Source organism: Hemicordylus capensis, chromosome 5 (genome assembly GCF_027244095.1).
Source record: "Hemicordylus capensis ecotype Gifberg chromosome 5, rHemCap1.1.pri, whole genome shotgun sequence".
Classification (NCBI taxonomy): domain Eukaryota; kingdom Metazoa; phylum Chordata; class Lepidosauria; order Squamata; family Cordylidae; genus Hemicordylus; species Hemicordylus capensis.
In genome coordinates, this window is record NC_069661.1 from 240,902,116 (window position 1) to 240,925,569 (window position 23,454).

The 23,454-nt window shown below is 44.1% G+C and overlaps 1 protein-coding gene across 4 annotated transcripts in view; it reads left to right on the top strand.

Moving 5' to 3' along the window:
* Positions 1-23,454, top strand: part of DERA (deoxyribose-phosphate aldolase) — a 63,467-nt gene that overhangs the window by 10,584 nt on the left and 29,429 nt on the right. For 3 of the 4 annotated variants that reach the window (XR_008308138.1, XR_008308137.1, XM_053253760.1), the window contains exons 2-5: positions 865-962; positions 9,732-9,879; positions 10,886-10,981; positions 12,612-12,746. Coding sequence is in view for 2 of the 4 variants with exons in the window: in XM_053253760.1 (XP_053109735.1) it covers positions 865-962; positions 9,732-9,879; positions 10,886-10,981; positions 12,612-12,746 (477 nt within the window). In the remaining 2 variants the exon portion in view is untranslated. The remainder of the gene's footprint in view (positions 1-864; positions 963-9,731; positions 9,880-10,885; positions 10,982-12,611; positions 12,747-23,454) is intronic. The other variant, XM_053253761.1, reaches the window with a different exon arrangement.

The following is a 23,454-nucleotide window of genomic DNA, read 5'->3' on the forward strand; positions in this document are numbered from 1 at the left end:
ATTTAACAGGGTGAGAACAACTGGCCCTATCATCCCCAGCACAGCATCCCTCCAATGGCTGTTGCTGGTGTCCATCTTATGTTTCGCTTTTAGACTGTGAGCCCTTTAGGGACAGGGAGCCATTTTATTTATTTATATCTATGTAAACTGCTTTGGGAACTTTTCTCAAAAAGTGGGATATAAATATTCTAGATAGATAGATAGATAGATAGGCGTGTCTCTCTGCCTGTCTCCCACACAGAAGCTTCCATTACTGGCTTGTGGGAAAATATCATAGGAACATAGGAAGCTGCCTTATATCGTCAGACCATTGGTCCATCTAGCTCCATATTGTCTACACTGACTGATAGTGGCTTCTCCAGGGTTTCGGGCAAGAGTCTTTCACAGCCCTACTAAAAGATGGCAGGGATTGAAACTGGGATCTTCTGCATGCAAAGCAGATGCTCTTCTGAGCAGAGCTGGTCTTGTGGTAGTAAGCATGACTTGTCCCCTTAGCTAAGCAGGGTCCGCCCTGGTTGCATATGAAAGGGAACTAGAAGTGTGAGCACTGTAAGATATTCCCCTCAGGGGATGTTGCTGTTCTGGGAAGAGCAGAAGGTTTCAAGTTCCCTCCCTGGCAGCATCTCCAAGATAGGGCTGAGAGAGACTCCTGCCTGCAGCCTTGGAGAAGCCGCTGCCAGTCTGTGAAGACAATACTGAGCTAGATAGATCAATGGTCTGACTCAGTATATGGCAGTTTCCTATGTTCCTATGTTCCAGATCAAAATAGGTATCTTTGTTCTGAATTGTGGCACTGAGAGTAAACCATATGGGCAACCCTTTAAAATGCACTGGAGATAACTGGGGTTTTCTTTCCCTTCCTAGACCTCGGTTGGCTTGCAAGAGTTCGGGTGAATCAGCCAGCAGTCCTAAGGAGTGCAGAGCAAATTCGGACATGCAGGGCTGTGAAAAAGGATTGGCAGGTTTGTGCTGCCCCTTCCTTAAGCATTCTGCTCTTGAGCTTCTGGCCATTCTTCCTCTTGTGAGCCTTAATATTGAATTTCATTCAAGGTGCCTGTAAACTTAAAAGATTGGGCTTGCTCACGTCTTATTTTAATAATTCATTTTTTATGGCAATGATAATGGGTTAGGAAAAGATGATTCCTTTATCCAAGCAACAGGGTGGCGGGGGGGGGGGGGGGATGGACGGATGGGACTTGTGAGTGGCAAAACCACAAATGAATTTAAGACATCTTTATTCATGAGCAGATAGCAGTGTCCATTATCCAAGCCAGCACATTTATCCTGCTTCTTGGACAGTTCTCTGTACAAAAGCAATCACCGTCTTCTCTCTCCCTCTTCCCCCTGCTTTAATTTTAATATGGCTAACGCTAGTAGTCTCTGTTGATTTTTGGCTTGCCTTCGTACCACTTGTATCTCGCCATGGGATTTTGTTTTACTGCTTCATTCTTGCAACTTCTCTTGCAGAATATTATTTGTGTGTCTCCAAGCTATAATTCCACACCAACCCTCTGATTTCAGTGGGCATGAGCACAATTTTGGGCTGAATCATGGCCATAGTGTGCAGACTGATTTATGGTCTTTATGTCTAATCCTCATGAAGATTTGGTTTGATACTGCTATTCTTACTAATAATTTATGTGGTGCTTTTAAGTGGAAAAATTTATTTCTCTCTCTCTCTCTCTAATAATCCTACCCTCCTGAGATAGGGTTGCCCATTGGAACATTGCTCCACATGTTCACTGTACACATGGAAGGGGAGCAGAACTGCACTCGCTGGTTAAATCAATGGGAATTGAGTTAGTCATGACTAAATTGTCTCAGTTATTTCAATGATACTCAGTCCAGGGCTTGAAAAATCCCAGGTGCTAGGGAGCCATGGCACCTGGAAATTTAACCAGGGCACCTAGACTAGGATATTCAAGGGTAGAGCTATTTAATTAAATATTTCTTTGTCCCAAGCAACCCTGCTTCTGTTCTAAACATGTTACTATAAAGGGGTCAAAAAGAAGCCCTCCACAGTTTCTGGGAATGTTGTCAAGTGTCCATTGTTTGGCTCTTAATTTTTTGGGCTGGCTGGATCCTGGATCCAAATACAATTTGTCAAGGCCTGGCATAGTCATGATTAATTTAGTCTAGATCCTGCCATACCTAAGATTTTCAGGTGTTACATTCCACACCCATACAGCAGGGCTTGTGATCTATGCTCTATATCTTTGAGATGTCTAGACCCTCTGTTGATGTTTAAAATGAATATATGTACAGTTGTTTGCACAAAAATCTGTGATACAGACTCCTGTATGTGTAACATACAATGGGCCAGTTCAGATTAAACTTCTCCCCCTCCTCCACCCGCCCGCCACCAAACTGGCCCATTGAGTGCATGCCTGTTCTACTGTCTTTCCCAGATGTCACAACATCGTCTCAGCATGTTCCTTTATTGTGTGTGGAGGCGTGATTCATCTCAGCTGCCACTCTACACACACACACACTCTACATACACACAGACAGACACACACACATAGGCCAAATACTAGTTTAAACTGGTATTTGGGCCACATGTAAAGCGGCAGTTTGGACTACCCCCCACCGCCACGATACTACTCTAAAAGGAACTACTCTTCCTTTTATTCCCGCCCCCCCTATAAAGGAACATGTCGAAATGTCATTGGGACAAATGCTGTCTTGGCATGTCCCTTTTCTTCATTGCGTGGGCATCCGCAGGACTTTTGGTGGGGGGGGGGCTCAAACCCTGCAATCCTATACCCACATGCCTAAGAGTAAACCCCATACAATTCAGTGGGCCTGATTTCTGTTGGGGGACGGAGTGCCCTCTCTTGACCGTCACTCACTGGGACACCCATGCTATGGGCTGGTCCAGACGATGGGGGGATATCATCCAAACTGGCCCTTTATTACATGTTAAAAGCCATTTTGTCTTAGAATAGTACAATAGAATTACTCTATTGTACTACTCATCCGATTGCTCCTCTGTACAGTCACGATGGCAGAGTCCTGTGTTCTGCTGGGCTGAGCCAGGTGCAGAAACAGTACTGAGGAAGTTTCCTCGTGGCGTCCGGAAGTAACATGGTTCTGTGCAGCACAAGAGATCCTCTGTGCCCCGTAGGATGTGGGGGAGGACCCCCTTCTCTCAGAGGAGACAAGTTTTGAACCGGCTCCAGACAGCATAAACATGGCTGGCTGATCTTGTACCTGTGGAAAAGACAAATTCTTTCCGTTTGTTGTGTCTGTGGCCCTTATTTTTCCCTGACCCTTCCTGCCTCCCCATGAACTCTGGTCTTCTTCCTCTACCCCAATGCCAGCTATTTCCACCTGCTTTGAAACACTTTAAGTGGAACAAAAATATTTCCAGCACTATCAAGTAATAATGTTGGATCTCTGCAAAAAGATCCTCCCCACCCACCTCCCATCCCGTTGTTGTTGTTTTTAAAAAATCTGATTTACAAAGGTGTCTGCTTAAAGCTGACAAAGTGGTATGGGTTGTATTGTTGGGCTAATGAAGGCCTACTCTACACAGAGAGCAGAGTCCTGAGGTAGTAGAATGGACAGTCTCACTTCAGACAACAAAAAACGAGCACAAAAGGGAGCAGTGTGCTTTAGAACGTTTTCCTTTGATTTTCTCGTTATACTGTATTAGATCATTATCATTCCTGGTCCAAATCCAGACTACTGTTATGCTTATGAAAGACCATTGTACAAGGGGGAGGGACAATTCTCGCTGATTCCTGCCCTCCTCTACAGCTGCCTGTGCCTCCCAAAAATATGCCCCTGAGGGTTGGGAGACCCTCAGGGACATATTTTCAGGAGGCACAGGTAGCAAAGGGGGTCAGGATTGACAAAAATTGCCCCTCTCTCCATGCATGATTTTAAAAAAATGCTCTTCTGTAAGCGTGATGTTAATCTTGCAGTCAGTTCATAATATTTGGGAGTTTTCACTTGAGACAATGTCCTAAATCTGCATCTCCTAGTGGTACAGTGCACTATACTGCCTGCTGTGGTACAATCCGCTGTATTACCTCAGGAATCCTTCCAGTTTGCTTCATGTTAAACTGGGCCTGAGGCAGACAGACAGCTTCTAAATGCCATGAACTCTGGTGAAAGTTTGGCTTTGGAATATGTATTCTGGCTCTTATAGCTCAGTCTCTTCTGTGAAAATAACGTCAATTAAAAAAAAAAAAAGCCAAATCTCCCCCACACCAAAGTTCACACCAATTCTTGGAAGCATTTTTACTACATCTGTCTCCGCAGCTTGTTTCGCAAGTGAGAAGGCCAGAATCCCTCTCACAGCAGCTGATTTTAAATGAACTTTTCCTTCAATTCATTTCATTTGGAATAGGGATTCCTTCTAAAAATGCTGCTTTTTCATTTTAAAAATCAATAAATTCAGAAACTGCTTCATGAAAAGCAAAACTTAAGAACGTGTCCATAATGATAGTAATAATGCTTAGTACTTGTGTAACATTTCTGAGTGTTCAAAGTGCTCCACAAATGCTATCTTGTAATCCTTACAACAGCCCTGTAAGGTAGGTTAGCATCAGTGGCGGCTGGCAGTCACCAGAGCAGGGGGTAGGGCGGACCTGTGCAGGACAGGGCAAGGTCAGGGATAACAATAGGTAGAACTAACAGTCTGAATTTTGAAATTCTGCTCTCCTTGTCACCTAGCTCAGACTAAGACCTTGTCAGTCCCAAATTTGCAGTCAAGAATTCTGCAGTCCAGACGAACCTTGGTATTCACAGGGGTTCCATTCCCCACAGTTACCGCGTATAAGGAAACCGCGTATACCGAGTCATTAGGTCAATGGGACTGTGGAGGTTAGGTTCTTGGAGGCCCGAAAATCATGGGGGAAACAGTCAAAACATGTAAATAACAGGCAAAATTAGGCACCCTGCCATTCTCCGTGGGCCTCCAGCTTCCCAGCAATGCCCCCGAGAAGTCTGAATTGCTCCATTATTCTGCAATTTTTCATGGAAAGAAAAGCGGATTTTTTTTTTTGTCCCAGATGAGCCACAAAATGGCTCCTCTTCACAAAATGGTGGCTGGAAATGACCTCCGAGACAGGCAGAGTTTTTCTCGGTTGCTTCAGCTTGCCTGCCCACCGTGCTCCATGCACAGCAGAAGCAATAGAGATCAACTTTGCCTGAGACAGATGTCCTCAAAATAGTAGCCCAGCACCTGGCTGCAACTTTGGGGAAACACTATGAAAGAGAGGAGGAAAAGAAACAGGAGCGGCCTGCTGGAATGAAATGGAGCTCTCTGTTGCTTGGGCAGGCCCCTCCTTTCTTCCAGTTGGCTTCAGCCCCAACATGGCTTTTAAACTGCGTCAGGGCCAAAGCCAGCGGGTTCTTGCTAAGGGGAGCTACCGGTCACTTTGGCAGCTCACGCCCATTTGCTCAGTAGCTCGGCTTGGCTTCTTTATGTGAGCCCAGTCCCCAGCACAGCTTGGCTTACCCCAGACAGCTCTCAGATCGCACCATAGGCAGAATCTGCTGCCACCGCACTCCTACTAAAAATGGCGGTTGCTACTTCCGATGCGGCTGCCCAGAGGGACACTGCAACGCCCACCTCCAACACAGCTCTTATTGGTGGTGCTTGCTATGTTAGTGGCAACCACTCTCTGTTAGTGGTTAGGACTGTTAACGTCCGCGCCCACCTTCTCAACAAAAACGGGCAAAGCCTTAATGGCCCTGGAGGGCTAAATGTTCAGTTTATGAATATTTATTTATGCTAATTATGCCAATTAAGACCGTATGGTAGGGACAGGTACTTGTAAAAGAAAGACCCATAGGGGAATCTTAGGAGAAAGCAAGGCGAGAAAGGAATATATGGCTTAGTGGTGGTTGGATGTTGGAGGGGAGGAGGATGAGTGGGGGAGCATGTGGGAGGGGGTGCCCCTCTTGCCCCAATGGCCAGCATTATTATCCCCATTTTGTAGGGAGTGGGGTTGAGAGGAAATGGCTTGCCTAAGGTTGCTTCATGGCTGAGGCATGATTTCGACAAAGGACTTCCTGACCTTTTGCTATGTAAATATTAAATGAATACAAAATACGAAAAGTAATAATACATTCCAGCTGTTTATACTAAGGCAGGGGGCTTCAACCTTTTTTAACAATTCTGAAACCTTCACTTCAGGTAGCTTTATAGATCTTTGTATATTTTTTAAATAGATATTTATAGCTTTATATATACACACACACACACACGCACAAATTTAAATGTTACTAGCTGACTCGGGCGCAGAGCATCTGTGCCCCTAGTTCTCCCTTTCTCCCCCTCCATTTCAGGGCTCAGCCAGTTCTCCTCCCATCCTTTCAGCCAGTCTCCCTCACCGCACTTTCCGCCAGCAGCTCTCATCCTCCCTGCGAGGAGGCTGGTGGCCCTGTTTTCGCTGGCTGCTCGGCTGCTTGCAGTAGTGGTGGCGCTGCCTCCTCGACCTCCCTCCCCCCGCCAGCTCTTGTCATCCTTGGGAGGAGCCTGGCAGCCCATTTTTATTGGACGCTCACAGTGGTGGCACCGCCTTCTCCTCCACCTCTGCCCACATCCCTCCCCCCGCCAGCTCCCATCCTCTTTGCGAGAAGGTCAGTGGCCCCATTTTCACCACCTGCTTGGCCATCCTCGGCAGCTCCTCCTCCTCCTCGGTCTCCCTCTTCGCCAGCTCTCGCAACTCCTGGCAGCTGCTCATGAACTCTCGCGAGAGCTGCCACACACAGGATTAGCTACGGGTATGCCTTAGAGAATTAGATAGACAGACAGAGAGATAGATAGATAGATAGATGGTTATGAGATTGACTATTAGAGTCACTTAGTCTGGATGTAAACCAGTGACTGATTAGTACTCCCACTGAAATTAATAAAACAAGTAAACTTGACCCACTATTTTCAAGAGCACTACTCAGGAATTCATATGAACCTGCCTTTTACTGAGTGAGACCATTGGTCTATCTAGCTCAGTATTGTCTACACTGACTGGCAGCAGCTGCTCCAAAGTTTCAGGCAAGACTCAGGAGTTTTTCCCAGCCCTATCTGCAGATGCCAGGGATTGAACCTGGGACCTTCTGCATGCAAAACATATATACTAACACTGAGCAATGGCCTCATCCCCAAAGGTGGCAAACATGAGCTAGGGATGCACAGAACTGGGCAGGGGGTGGGGGGGGAGAGTTAGAAGGAGGAGTTGACATTAAGGGCAGGGGAGGGTGCACTTACCCCTCCCTCCGCTTCCCCCCCACCGGCACTCCATTAGGAAAGGATCCGTCAGGGCGGCAGCGTACCTCCCTGCCGCCCCATTGCCTCATAGGACGCTATGTCACCGGACGTACCCAACGTGCCTGTTGCACTCACGTGTCCAATGTGCATGCTTGCATATTTCTGGTGACACAGGGTCTCATGAGGCAACAGGGCAGCTGACGCCCCGACGGACCCTTTGCTAACAGAACGCTGGTGGGGGGAAAGCGGAGGGAGGGGTAAGCGCACCCCCCCACCTTCATTCAGGGGCCCATAAAAGGCCTCGTAACCGGTTCTGTGCACATCCCTAACATGAGCCTTCCATCCAGGCACTGACTACACCAAGATCTGTTTAGCTTCATCAAGGTATGCCCTTAGACCACACTCTGGCAATAATTTAATCTGGATGTAAGCCAGTGACTGTAATAGCCAAGTCCTCTGATTAGAAGGCAGTGAAGCTAATCCTAATAATTAGTCATTGACTCGGAGGCGGGAGGGCTCTGAATACCCCTTACAAACCATAGAAATGCCCCAGAGGTTCATGTACCCCTCGCTGGGAACCACTGTTCCGGGGATATACAAGCATAGTAAGTTCTTATAGGAATGTTATTATATTTTAAGTAGTGATGTGGGGAGGAAATTTTTTCTACTGCTCTATTTTTCTGTGGGGAATTGTGCCTGAAAATGTTCTGTTTCATAAAGTTAATTAGTTACATAATGAATGAATACAGTACTAGTCAAATATGGTTGTTTCAGAGTTGTAATTTTAATTTTTTTTCCAGGTAACTTATCCCTTGGGAAATATGAATGCATAGATAATAAATGTAAATGTAAATGCATAGCTCTTTGCCTATGCAAAAAGTGGCATGTTAACAGGTTTCAGTATCTCATTTTTTCTTAAAATGTAAAACTATATAAGGAAGTGTATGCTATTGAGTTGTCATGCCTTAAAATATTTCCAAGTATTCCAATAAAAATAACTTTCAAGTAAAGATTTGTATACAGTACAACATTTTAGCCGCATTAAGTGTGCTTTATCTATTCTTTTCCTTATCAGATATTTCAGTTCAAATACTTTAGGCTATTGGAAAAATGTCTGAGATATTTACATGGCTCTTAAAATTAACATAATTACTTTTAAAGCATGGTTACGTTTACTAAGCAAGTCAAATCTGCTGAATTGGACCCCAGTTGATTTTAGGGCATTTGAAAATTTTCAGATTCAACATTTCCTGGAAAACGCGTGTTGCTGATTTTCAGGATAAAGGATAACAGTTTCATATTTGAGCCAATTGTTAAATGTTCTTGAGATGAAAGCCCTAGGAGTTGCAAACCTATTAACAAACCTTTGGTTGCAACATAAATAATTTGGACCTGATACTGGAACTCTCTTACATTCCAACGATCATGCCTTATGGTTTTGGAGAATGCTGGGATGGACATTCTGGGCTGGTTCAGCTTATCATTGAGCTCTCTCTTCCCCTTCTTCTCACTTCTGGTGTGGAGCTATGATGATAGAATCCTGATTAATTAAACTACAGCTGCACATGTCACCTGAACCTAGGTGCTGTGGTTTAACTATGGCTCACAAATCAGGATAGGAACCAGAGTTATGTCCTTGTTTGCAAACCACAGTTAAATCACAACTCCTGGAATTGGTCATCATGTGAAATTGTGGCATAACCTGAGTCCTTTTCTCATGAGTTAAGGAGGAAAAGGGAGGAAGGAGTAAGGAGCACACAGAGTTGTGTTCTTATTGGATCATTTGAGCTGGCCCTCTGAAGAACAAAGTCCATCAAACAAATGGAATAAAAATGAATGCTTCTTATTTCATATTGAAATATCTACTATAAGGATGTAACATTGGATAGACATTTGTTAATGTAGCTTCACTTTAAGAAAAGTTCTTGCAGGATTTTTGTTTGATTTACTACTGACCTTTATACCCTGCCTTTCTATCATTGATGCTCGAGGCAGCTAAATAATAATCCGCTAAAAATACAATTAGAAATAAGATCATTAAAATTAATCCAAGAACAATCCAATAATCATAACTGGTAAATAAATGGCAGCAGTCATTGAAGCACTTAAGAAGCAGCATCTAAAAAGGTCCATCAAAACAGAAAAGGTCTGAAGTGCTTATGAGCAGGTGTGGACCTCCTTTGGGAAGATGTTCCCGGTGACACAACTAAAAAGGCCTTGTATGTTATGAGGCCGGTTGGGATGATGCATGTGAAGCATTGTGAGCACCATAAAAGGTCTGTAGACATGCTATTATTGACAACACCAATAAACTGATTTATAGGTAATCTAGACCCCACGAAATGGGGGAGGGGAGGGGAACAAAATGGGGCCACCAGGTCAGCTAGTAAATTTTATTTTGTCATAAATGTGTAATCTTCCTCATAGACTCCGTCCTATATTTTCTCTAGTGACACAGCTAAATAATAAAGGCTCTTAATCACATTTTCTTTTTCTGTTGATAAAGGCAGCTTGGCTTCTGAGGGCCGTCACCTGCATAGACCTTACCACCCTTTCAGGCGATGATACCCCTTCCAATGTCTACAGGTTGTGTTATAAAGCCAAACATCCCATCAGAGAGGATCTGTTGCAAGCAGTGAACATGCATGATAAAGGTACAGAGAGCTGGAGGTCTGTGAACATGTTTGTATCTGTCAGGAGTATAAACTGCTTGTGGGATAGTGCCATCATTTTTCTTTGATGAGCAGAGAGATTTAGAGCTGGTTCACACAAAGAGCTGATCCATCGCGCAATCAGGGCAGGGGCGCGCCGAGAGCACGCCTGCCCTGAGGTGATTTCAGGATGTCCTGCCATGCTGTCGGGATGTCCTTTAATCACGTGAGGGGGTGATCGACCAAATTGCCCCTCTACACATACTTCAAAACCTGTGTCTTAAGTTGAAATATCTTAACTTGGACCTATTTTCCCATAGGAAACAATGTTCTAAATGGGGGGTTGGTTCCTGAACGAAGGTCGGATATCCTATTTTCCCTCCTTCTGTTGTCAAAACTGGTGGCGTGCAGAGATGTTGATGGTGGAGAATCAAAAGTTGCTCACCCTTGCCACCCTGGATCACTTCTCCATGGAAGGAAGGGAGGCAGCTGAGTTGCTCACCTCCATCAACTCCTACTGGGCAGTGCTTAGACGGGGACGGAATAAGGTCAGGCAGGATGCTGCGTGTGGGCTGGGCTGTCCACCACTTGCTGTTGCCACACAGCAGCTGAGCCTGGAGGGGGAGCAATGTCTTCAGAACATCTTAAGTCGAGGACTTCCTGTGTAGAATATAGTCAATATCCCAATGGATTCCTACAGCTATTTTCCTCTCTGCAAAATTACCTTGGTTACCCTCAGAAGTTCATTGGGAACAGCAACAAAAGCAGACAGAGACTATCCATGGCATCTCAATGCCTGAGGCTCAACAACCATGAATGTAAAAATATAAGCACCTCCTAAATAATAAACAATTTCCTGGCTTCTAATGATAGTGCAGAATCTGCCACTAAGCCAAGCTGCCTCTCTCTGCATAATGGGAAAGATCAGCCCTGAAAGTAAATGATTTAAAATTAGAATAAGCTGGGCCATAGAGCAATCCTCATAACACTTGACTATGGTTCTTTTCAGGCATTACAACTGCTGCTGTTTGTGTCTATCCAGCTAGAGTAGGTGATGCTGTTAAAGCACTCAGGGCAGCTGGCTGCAACATTCCAGTTGCTTCAGGTAAGGGTGTTTTGTTTTTGTTTTTTGTTTTTAAGGTCTTGGATGACATCTTGGAGGCCATGAACCAGTTTGTGTTTATTAGGAGTGTGCAGAATGTTTCAAGGTTAGAAAGTTCTGCTTCGAAACGGGCTGTTTTGAGTGTTCCAAGCTTGGAACAGAACACATACACACACCCAAAAAGGGGGCCTGTTCCAAGCTCTGAATGGAACAACCCATTTTGAGGAGGAATGTTCTGACCCCATTCCAAGGTGCCATTTTGGAATCCAAAATGGCACTCAGAATAGGGTTAGACTGTTCCAGTTGACCAGGGTCGTTCTTTCGGAGCAACCAGCTCAGAACAGAATGCAAAATGCATTTCATGTACACTCCTAGTATTTTCTTCATGGTTATCAATTTAAAAACAAAACAAAAGAACTTTGATCTGAATAAATGAAATAAATTAAGAAGGCCTGCACACGTTTGCTTATTGTATGTAATGGTTTCCTGTTCAGATGTGGCTGTACCTGTATCGAATCTAAGCACAATGGGAGAAAGGGATCAGGTATGCCCTTAGGCCTGTCATATGTATCCCCAGTGCAGTGGTGGTGCAATGTCAGTATGAATTCATTGTGTAGTTTCTCCTTCTACTAGTGCAATGGGATTTAATATTGATTGTATCCCCACCCAGGGGTTGCAAGTTGAGGAAAGGATTGCACTACTAGTATTTATTGTTCAGCATATTATGTTGAGGGTAGAATGGAACTCGTTGTAGTGATAGTTAGGTTTGAGGGAGGACTAGGCCTCAATTAGAGGAACTGCTTGGAGGGTGGGCTTCTCCAAATCAGGAAGAAAGCCCAGGAGAATCAAATCCCTGTGTCCTAAACCAGAGTGAGGGGCAGTGTTTACTGGTCAACAGCCTATATAGGGGAGGGGTGTGTTAAGAGTTCAGTTCTTCCCTGGAGGCCTCTGAGTAAGGTCTGATCAGTAACTACTGTAGGGAAAGAAGAGACTAACAGCCTTGGGCTGGGAATCAGCTGGGAGTTCCTTACCTGGAAGTAAGTAGGAAGGATAGAGACCAGTTTAGCTAGATGGATTAAGGCATTTATTTTTGTTTAAGTGTTTGGATCTGACTGCATGGTTCTTGTAGTTCCTCGGGAAGGGTTTTACTTGAATGGAAGCAGCAATTTGTTGATGCCTCTGTAGTTTTCCTGATCATCCAATTATTAATAAATCCTCCTTGTTGTTGTTATACTGTAGAGTGTCTCTCCTTATTGGGTTCTGCCCTAGTACATGCTCTTGAAGCCCTAAGGCTGCTCAAAGCTTTCTTGTAGGGAGATTTCCACTTTACTCTCCCAGAATGTTCCCTTGGAAGGGTGAATCTGCTCATATTAAAAAGTGGAGGGTGGCAGCCTATCCGGGACTCTTCACAGCTAGAGGAGGGATTTTGTATCTCTCCCCCCCACCGCCACCCCCGGTTTTGTTCATTGCACAAGTGGACTGTAATTTATTGTGAACATCCTGAATCTATGGTCCAGAATCTAGGTAGCAGCTGCTGCCCCGTTGCTAGATTTCTGCTTGTGGCCAGTATGCTGTGAGCTTTGTAATAACTTGCAATTTTGTTTCTTATTGATCATCGTTCCCCTCTTCTTAGTGGCTACTGGGTTCCCAGCAGGACAGACAGCTCTGAAAACTCGCTTAGAGGAGATCCAACTAGCTGTGGAAGATGGTGCCAGAGAGATTGACGTTGTCATTAACAGAACCTTAGTACTGACGGGACAATGGGAAGGTGAGAATTAGCAGAACCCTAACAGTGAATCATATGCAGTATTGCTCAATGGGTGGGTTTTTTTGGGGGGGCATTTCTATTTTAAGTGTCTGTATGACTACAACTGGATATATTGGCTTGGTTCCTAAGTTGCATGAACAGAAGACATTTTTGCCAAACCCCACTTCCTACTGTAGCCTCTCAGGAGCAGCTTTTTCAGGGGGTTGTAGGAGGCTGCTGTGGGGAGTGCGGGCAGGGATATAACTTTGTGTGAACTTCCTTCCATTTGCTTTTCTTAGAATCGACCCCACTGAAATAATCACTAGTGCCTAAATCTTGGTTCAAAATAATTGGCTAGGATTTTATTATGTATGTATGTATGTATTTAACATATTTTTATACTGCCCAAAACCCACGTCTCTAGGCGGTTTACAACAAAATAAAAACAGAAGGTAAAACATAAGTTAAAAGCACAAACAAGAAATTTAAAACACAACAATTTAAAATTTTTAGAATAATATTTTAAAACAGCATTAAAATCATTAAAACAATATTAATTAAAAGCCTGGGTGAACAGATGCATCTTTAAAGACTTTTTAAAAGCTGTCAGAGATGGGGAGGCTCTTATTTCACTAGGGAGTGCATTCCAAAGCCTTGGGGCCCGTCCCTGAGTGGCCTCCAGATGAGCCCGTGGCAAATGCAGACGGACCTCACCTGATGATCTCAATGGGCGGCAGGGTTCATGATGAAGAAGACGTTCTCTTAAATACTCAGGGCCCAAGCTGTTTAGGGCTTTATAGGATACTAGTATTTTTAAGCCCGTTATGATAACGGGCGCTAGCTTTCTATCCCGTCTTTTCTGTCTCTCTCTCTCTCTTTCTGTCTCTTTTTCCCCCCCTTGTCCCCTCTCTCTTTTTGTTTTTTGTTTTGTTGTTGTCTCTGTTTTTGTTCTTCCTTATTTTGCTTATACTTTTTTGGGGGGGGGGTGGATGAATAATGGCCAAAATGGCCCATGAGAAGGTGGCCGCCCCCGCCTATCGCCCTCCCGCGCACCCAGCTGCCGGAGCCCACCTTACCCGCTCCAGCCCGAAGGAGAAGAGAGGAACTCGGAAACAGAGCTATTCTCTGTGTTAAGCTGCTGCCCATACTGTTGCAATGGACGCAATAGGCGTCCTTTGCGTCCATAGCGGCAGTTTGAGCAGTGACTTAGCACAGAGAGGAGCTCTGCTCGTGAGCTCGTCTCTTTTCCCTCGGGCTGGAGCGGGTAAGGTGGTCTTCGACAGCTGGGAGGGCGATAGGCGGGGGCGGCGACCTTCTCATGGGCCATTTTGGCCCTTAATCTTTTGGGGGGGGGAGCGGGGAAGGTGATTTTGGGCAGCTGGGAGGGTGGGTGAGCAGGCGGCGGCGGCTGTGAGAGGGCGGGGGCCTCGTTGGCGGCTTCGCCGCCACCTCGCCCAGCTTCATTTTTGGGCAGCTGGGAGGGTGGGTGAGCAGGCGGGGGTGACGGCTGTGAGCGGGCGGGGGCCTCGTTGGCGGCTTTGCCGCCACCTCGCCCAGCTTCCCTGTCCCCCGTCTCGGTCTTCCCCCGCTGCCATTGCCCTCGCCTTTTTCAGGGCGGCCGCTTCTGGTTGTCTCGGCCTCCTCTCGCCGTGCTGCAGCTCATGGCCGAGGCGGCGGCTCTGCCGCCGCCTCGGCCACTTTCCCCCGCCGCCACACACCGGCTAATGGCCGCCCGTGGCTGTGGGACACTGGTGTCTGAGGTCCTGTGTCCCTTGGGCTCTTCTGGGCCTGCGCTTCGCGCAGGCCCAGAACAGCCCAGGGAGGCAGGGACGCAGATCCCCAACATTCCAAAGCCACGGCCACTCACTTAGCCTTTTATTATATAGGATAACCAACACCTTGTATTTTGCCCCGAAACATATCGGCAGCCAGTGTAACTCCTTCAGTACAGGAGTTATATGGTCTCTCCGAGATGAAAAACTGTTTTCAGAAATGGTTACAGTTTTTAGGGAGTAAGGGTTGTTTTGTGTGTGTGTGTGTATATGTGTGTGTGTGTGTTGCGTTGTACATATAACCCTTGTTATATGTACAACACAATTAGATCTCTTCTCTCCACCACCATTACCCTCCTGCCAGCAGCCTGTATGGTACCGCTTCTGGTTTTCACAAAGGTTGGTTCTGTGTTTACCAGAATGCTGCTTACAGCAGAATGAGTAATTCTGTCTGGCTGACCTGGAAGAAATCATTGGGCTGTGACAGGACTTCACTATCTTATGCAGAAAAGGTGGCTGTGTGCATGTATGCGTGGGCCACACCAAGGTTTAAGAGCCAGGAGAAACGAAAGAACTGTAAGCCAGCGGGGAAAGGAAAGATAGGGTTGGAGAAGCAAATTCTTTAGAAAAGGACGTTGGGAGAGAAGATGCTTTCTTTTGGGGCCATTGGTGCTGCTTCTGTGTTTGTGTTTAATTCTCTCTCTCTCTCTCTCTCTATGTGTGTGTGTGTGTGTGTGTATAATGTTTGCTTTTGACACATAGGTTGTGAATTTGTTATGAAAGGCAGTGTATAAATTTAACAATAAAATAATAAGAGTTGTCAAGAATCAGTTGATCACTGGCTCTCTTAGCAAGAGCAATTTTGGAAGCGCAGCTGCTGCATGTCTGCGTTTCTTGGCTGAATGCACTAAAGCGTCGAGGTGTCAGCCAAAGTCTTCAAGAGTTTATAAAAATCATTCGGCAAGGTCTAAGTGGATCTCCTGGGCAGGGAGTTACTTTTATTTTATTTAGCTGATTTGTTATCCTTATTTAGCTGATTTGTTATTACACACAATGCCTCCCAAGGTGACTTACAATACAATCTGTAGCCTAGATACACACAGCCAAGGGAAATGCCTGGTCCTAAGTTCTTGTTGACTGCTGATACTGGCAGAAGGAGGCCTCCCTTTGCGAATTATGGAACTGCTGTATTATGAGCTCTTGGGAAGCAAAATCTTGTATAATTCTGAAAAAGTTAGCCATGATTTGGCACCCATATGTAGCTCCTTCAAAGCTTAAGTAACATTTCTTCATGCTTTGGTGTCATGTGTCCTTGGTGCACAACTTGTGGCTGTCTGAAAGAACGTCTGCCATAGAAATGTGTTAGTGACTGCCAAAAACCGATACCTAACGTATTTCCAAACTTTTTCAAAGCTTTCTACCCAGGAATATTGTGAAAAATATTTTTCCCACTTTTGTCTAACTTCATGGGAGGGGAACTCCCTCCCTAACTTCAACGGGGAGGGGAAGCAAGATGACATGGGTGCCAACGTACTAATTATTTCCAAAACAGAATTGTTAAAAAGAACTCAAGGGGTTGTCTGCTTAGATGGTATCTTGTTAAAAAAAATAAGTGTGTTTGGTTCCTGACAACAAAATCTGTGTGTTTTCTAATTGGTTTTCGCAGAATCTCAGGGAATGTTTGGTACCGTTTAGATTGCTGTTGTAAGTTGTCTCCTTGGAATGCTATTAATTAGTAAGCTTGATAATACAGTAGGAGATGGCTTTTCTCTGTAATTGGTTTTCTCTTAATGTACCTTGAATGGTTTGCCTTTAAGTGCTGACAACGATCCAATAACTAAGTTCCATGTTAATAATAATAAAGAATATAGTTAGCATCGTTGCATTAGAAGGCAACTTCTCTTTAGCTGGAGAATACAGCAACAGTGTTCTCTCTCTTTTTTTTTTTCATCTGTGTGCGGAATGAGTTTTGTTCTGGGTGGCAGTATCAAGGCAGTGTGTGCGCACATGCATTCAGAGTGGGGCCTTCCTGATTCAACCTGAGTGGGATCTAAAATTAACTGAGCGGACTTCAGAAAATGTGTGAGTGCGTGCACATGTGCACAGCTTGGAGGGAACAGTATACAGCACTAATAGCCTCTTCACCAAGCACCATTGTGGACTTTGCCTTCAGTTTCTGTGTGCCGGTGTTCTGTTACAAATACGACGAATATTTATATACCACTTTTCAACAAAAGTTCCCAAAGTGGTTTACAAAAATATAAATAAATAAAATGGCTGGCTGCCCCCCAAAGGGCTCACAGTCTAAAAAAGAGACATAAGATAGACCCCAGCAACAGCCATTGGAGGCATGCTGTGTTGGAGATGGATAGGGCCAGTTGCTCTCCCCCATCTAAATAAAGAGAATCAACACTTTTAAAAGGTGCCTCTTTGCTCAGTTAGCACTACTGTTACTCGTAGAGCTGGTCCTGGCATGATGTAGGTTCTGCTAACCACAGTTAACCAATCACAAGTCAACCTTAGGAACTTGTGATTGGTTAATTCTCAGCAGAGAATTCTCAGCAACAACAGAATTTTCAGCAGGGCCCTACTTAATGAGCATTGGGTTTCCTGCAGGAAGGAGCACTATCTTAGTCTTTTTTTCTTTTAATTATGAAGATGATATTGAGGAACGGAAGAATAGAAGGATATAGGAATTGTGGGTAGATCAGTGTTCATCATTGCAAGGCCCAGAAGCCAGTGGCAGCCCCCATCAACCCTAAGAGCGGCCCCCTGACTAATTGTTTATTGGGCCTGTCTGAAGCTTCGGCTGAAGCGGACTACTCTGCACAGTCTCCCTGGCACCATGTGGAGATGACCATTCTCACTGTGCAGTGCTGTGATTTGCCCAGCTCTGGGAGGATCTTTAAGGGAAACAGAGCCCCGGCACCATCTTGGAAAGCGTGATGGTGCTGGGAAGTGTGCCCAGAGTGCTGGGAAGGGTAGCCCTCCAAGTGCTTTTTCCATAGGAGCTCTTAAGAGAGGACTCTGTCTCTCTTAAAGGACCCTCCCAGGACTGAGGAAAGCGCAGTACTGGGAAGAGGTCAGCACAGTGAGAAGTGACTCTCACACTGAAGGCTTTTATTGTCAAAGTGGCCCCCACTTGAGAAATAGTAAAGATCACTGGGGTAGATGGACTACAGAATAGAACCTAGTATCCTGTCTTGAGTATCTGTATGCTTACGTTTCTTCTATTATATCAGGCTTGCTCAACTTTGACCCTCCAGCTGTTTTTGGACTAAGTAATATAAGTAAAGTGTGCTATCAAGTCGATTCCGACTCATTGCACCCACAGAGCCCTGTGGTTTTCTTTGGTAGAATACAGGAGGGGTTTATCATTCAGTGTTCCCGCTAAGGCATGTGCACATGCCTGCACTCACAAGTTTTTTGATGTCCACTCAGTTAATTTTAGATCCCACTCAGGTTGAATTAGGAAGGCCCCATTCTGAATGCAAATGTGCACAAACTGCCTTGATACTCCCGCCCAGAACAAAACTAATTCCTCACACAGATGAAAAAAAAATAGAACACTGTTTCCATTGCCTCCTCCCATGCAGTATGAGTCTACAACTCCCAAAATCCCCAGCCACAGTGGCCAATAGCCAGAGATTATGGGAATTGTAGGACAACATCTGCAGGAGGGCTGAAGTTGAGCAGCCTTGTATTGTGTATAGATCTTGTTCTTCCATGATGGAACTCAAGGTGGTCTACATAGGGTTCCCAAGAGATCTGTTTAGGCACTGATGAGAACCAGATACGCTTAGCTTCAGCAAGGTTGCATTGTGTGCCTTCAGAGCATGTCCTGGGACCATTCTTGTAAGACACAGTCCATGTGTCCCTTCTACGCATGGACATTTATCAACTCCAGTAATTGCTGGAGTTTTCATAATCGCCCTAGTACAACAGCTTGTCCAGGAATTTTTTGTTTCAGTCAATGGTTTTTGGTTTTTAAAAAATTAAAAATTAAATAAATCTGCATCTCTTCTAAGATCCTCTTTAACACTAGTTTGCAGACCCAGAGCTGCTAAAGTGAGAACTTGGCTCTGTATTCCTCATATCTTTATAAATGTTGGAGTTTTGTCATTGTCCATGGCAGAAAGCTTTCTTTGTTGTTATGCATTTCTATTCTCCCAGAGCATTTTCCAGGCTATCAAGGGTTGCAGATTTTCAATGGTGTGGCAAAGGCACAGTCACATATAATTGGAAACTCAAGTTAAGGCAGAGGGTGTTATTGAAAAGTAACAAAGGGGAGCTATTGCAGACAGGATTCTAGTCCTTTTCTGGGTGCTCAAGAACACAGTGAGAGGAAAATTGAAGAGCTATGCACAGATATGAATTCTAGGCTCCATTTAACAGTGCTGTATACAGGACAGGAGTCTAATGCAGAATGGAGGAAGCTACTCTGCTGTCATCTCTATAGTGCCTGCCCTGTTTCTTGTCCTTCATGGAAGAAGGGTTGGCATCAGGTTTAATTTGATTTAAATCACGATTTCAGTCGCTTCACAGGAGTCAATTTTAATTATTTGAATCGCCATTTAAATTACTAAGTCAGTAAGATTCTATTTAATCATCATTTTCTATAAAAATACATTCTTGTTGTCTAATATAACCTTAATACATATTTAGGGATAGATGTAGGTTTCATTTTTAGAAGGGAGATACACACTTCTCATAATGCTGTTTCCTTTGGGCAACCAGGCCTTGCATTTCGCCGTTGCACTGTTTGCATTTCACACGCACGCCTTTCTTACCCACAGATACAGGGACTTCATTAAAATATTCCCAAATAGGGTATCTCTTATGGCCTGCTGACATAATAGATGTTTTCCTTCTACAGTGGAGGATACACACTTGGAAAAGGTTTCCTCAGGACTGAATGAATATGTTCCGTTCACTTTTGGTTTCACTTTCTATTACCTTGCCTTCCCCATCGTATTTATATCCAAACTCCTCCCCCTTGTTCAGATCTTCTCCACCCCCACCCCACTGCCACATCCTCTATTCATTCATTGACCTCTATTCATTCATTGTCCATTCCCCTTTGGTGGGGAGGGGAGCAAGGTGTGTGTGCTGCATGTTCACCACCTTCAGAATAGGACTGATCAGGTCTGTTATATCTCATCCCCATATACTGCTGTTAACATGTTCATAGAATACAACTAGCAGTTTGAATATTCATGATGATTTCTTTGACCTAGGTTCTCTCTTTTAACTATTTTTTTAAAAATCAATTCAAAATTTTAAAAATCTGATTTAAATCAAAGCAATCCAATTTCTTCTTTTTTGAAAAAAACCCTTTGATTTTTATCAGCCCTGGTTGGAAGCTGGAAGTGTTGCTCATGGTGTCACTGAATTGATGACCCTTTGCTCTGGGGTGTCCAGCAAGAGGGACATTAAGTGACAGAGAAGGAAAAGTGCTTTTTCTGCCCGTTAAACTAATGACTTGGAGGTACAGCAGAATAAGGGGGAAAGCTGCATTGGGTGCCCATTATGAAACAGAGGCTGTCTTGGGTAACTTGCTGGTTTTGGTTTACATCTCTCATAATCTCTGGTCTTTTGTCATTGTGACTGGGGATGATGGGAGTTGTTGTCTAAGACCAACAAGTTAGCAAACTGAATGGAGACATAAGTGTGGTGTAGTGGTTAGAGTGTTGGACTAGGACCGGGGAGACCCGAGTTCAAGTCCCCATTCAGCCATGATACTTGCTGGGTGACTCTGGGCCAGTCACTTCTCTCTCAGCCTAACCTACTTCACAGGGTTGTTGTGAGGAAGAACTTAAGTATGTAGTACACCGCTCTGGGCTCCGTGGAGGAAGAGCAGAATATAAAACGTAATAATAATAATAAATAATAATAATAAATGTAAAACATGTTACTTTTTTCCATGAAAGCAGTCCTAGAAAGGAGAATGTGCTTTCCACTGAGGGGAGATATGATAGAGGTCTTTAAAATCATGCATGGTGTGGAGAAAGTTGATAGGGATAAATTTTTCTCCCTCTTGCATAATACTAGAACCAGGAGTCATCCCATGAAACTGATTGTTAAGAAATATAGGACTGACAAAAGGAAGTACTTTTTCACATGACACATAATCAACCTATGGAATTCTCTGCCACTAGATGTCGTGACAGCCAACGCCTGGATGGCTTTAAGAGTGGTTTAGATAAATTCATGGAGGACAGGTCTATTATTGGCTACTAGTCTGATGGCTATAGAGCTCCTCTAGCCTCAGAGGCAAGATGCCTCTAAATACCCATTGTAGAGGAGTAACAGCAGGAGAGAAGACATGTCCTCAGCCCTTGCCTGTGGGCTTCCCAGAGGCATCTGGTGGGCCACTGTGCAAAACAGGATGCAGGACTAGATGGGCCTTGGGCTGATCCAGCAGGGCTGTTAAGTTCTTAACCACATTTTGCCCCCACACATCTATGTTTAAGAGACAAATCCATTTAAATGTCAATTTGTAACCTATCCTTTATTATAGCATTGCTAGTATGATTTTTTAAAATTGTACTTGACTTTTCTGTTCCTCTTTTTTTTTTTAAATGCTTTTTCAGAAGCCTGTAGCAAAGTTGAGAGTCATGCTTGATGGATGACTGCTGGACTTTCTGAACAGTCTTTCAGCACTTAAATTGTTTCAAAAATTGCTGAAAATGTTAAGTACTTTAGTGTACGTTCAATTATGCTGAGCTTTAAGTTAAATCTGCTGTTACCTGTTGTTGAATATCTTCATGCCACTTGAACTATAATTGACAAAGCCTGGTCTTTAACAATTATTTTAAGTGCTCTCTAATGGATTGGAGTATAAAAGCAAATGTATTGTGTGGCTCCCTTCTTTAGTTTAGAAACTGAGTCCTTGCACTTGATTTACTGAACTCATTTCTGATAGGTAGTTTTTTTGCTAACAATCTTCCATTAGTGCATTATTTAAAAAGTATTTTTTAAAAAACAACAACAAAAACCCTCTAAATTTATTCCATCTGGCATTCTTCCCTACTGGTATGCCACAAATAAAGATATTTATCTCTTGATCTCTTTATCATACATAGAGAAGGGCATCCTTGCTGGAACAGACCAAAAGTCCATCTGTTTTTAGTGGCAAGGATCAGGTTCTCGGAGTAGTAATGAGGTTTCTGCAAATGTGCAGAATCAGTTTTCTCCATACCATTAACTGCAGCCCTGTCCCACATGGTATGCCACTGGTTAGGAGGCGAATTGGACCATAGTTCCAGACAAAAGCTCCACCTCCTTGTTTATCTCCAGCATCTGGTGTTCAGAAGCATATTGCCTCTTACGGTGTATTTACTGCACCCCATCATTCTCTTTCATAAACATAAAACAAAATTTTGAAGATTCTGAGTGAGAATTGCATACTGCTTCTTCCCTAGGTGGTGTGTCTGTGCTTATCTAGCTCCTTCTGTTCCTGAGTGGGGAAGTTCTCATTCATTCAAAAAATCTCCAAAATCTGAATTTAATAGGAGAACTTGTTGGGAGGGAGACATAATTGTGGGCCTTAGGAGCTGCCACTAGCTTAGGGTTCCTTCCTTGGGAAGAACAAACTCACAGATGGGGATGTAGACAGAAACTCCATGCATTAAAGGTAAACCTTGGGGAGTTTTAGTGAGAGGATTTCATCTCTGAGAATAAAGAGGAAGTCATTAGTAGCCACTTCTTATAGATGTAAGTGATGTGTAAGACAATTTTCTTCATTTTGTTATTGGTTTTCCTTGCTAAAGCTTCCTGGGTTTGGTTACTCATTCATTGGATTCGCATTCATTTTGTTATTGTTGGCAGCCATTTTCATCCATTTTTGCTTCTTTGGGGGCAACATCTTGATAGCTGCCATTTTTAATCCAAAACATAACCTGGGTGTTGTGTCATTCTGGGGAAAAATTAGCAGCCATCACAAAAAACTCAGCTCCTGCTGGTGACTGCCACCTTGCCCCCTCATAATGCCAAGAATGACACAACATCCAGGCATTCTGGGATAACATGCCAACAACAGGGAGGCTGGTGCTAAAATAAGCTCCACTGCTGCTGGTATACAGCTAAGTCCCTCTGGAAAGAGTTCCAAATTGTTCCAAATAAGACAAAGGACATACACTTAATTCAGAATTCTTAGAAACTCTGGCATTCATTTAGTAATGAATGAGCCCTATTCAGTACTAATTTCTTCCCATTTGTTACAAAATGAATGCACAGCCCTAATAGGCATAAATCCTAATACCATAATCTGCTAATACCTTTATTGGGGCCAGCTGAAATGATGCAAAATCCTGAGCAACTAGCATTTGCGACACTGTGTCCTTTTGTTTGGTCCTAATAAAGGTGTTATCAGTTTGGGATGTTTGGATTCCCCCACCCCCCACCCATGGATCAAGACAGCTGCCTACAGTTTCTATCCCAAATAGACAGTGTCATCATACAATCTCACAAAGCTTTCCAAGTTTCACACCTTTTTGTTTCATAGGTAGTAAAATGTAGAGTAGGCTCTTGGAAGCTTGCAGTGGCTTGTGCACACTTACTGACTCCCAGTTCCTAGATTCTGGATTATTATCAAGCAGCTGACTTTTCCTGCAATTTCTGTTAATCTACAGTCCTGTCAGCACCGGGTTAATTTCATGTTGTAAAACAACAAGCTGATATTAAACACAGATCTGTAAGAACACAGCATTCCCACACAAATTATTGGCCGACATGCTGTGCAGCCTTTTGAGGTTAGAGCAAGAAGTGACTTAACTAGCAAAATGTGTGGTTTACATCACAGCACTGGGTGGGCAGGAGGAGGGGAAGCAATTTCCCTTTGTCTCCCCTCCCTACAAACACCCACTTTGTGTCTAGTAATATGTCTGTGAAGATCATGTAGCCCTTGTGGACATAGTCCTAGACACAGAAAGGGCTTTTGTAGGGAGGGGAGAGAA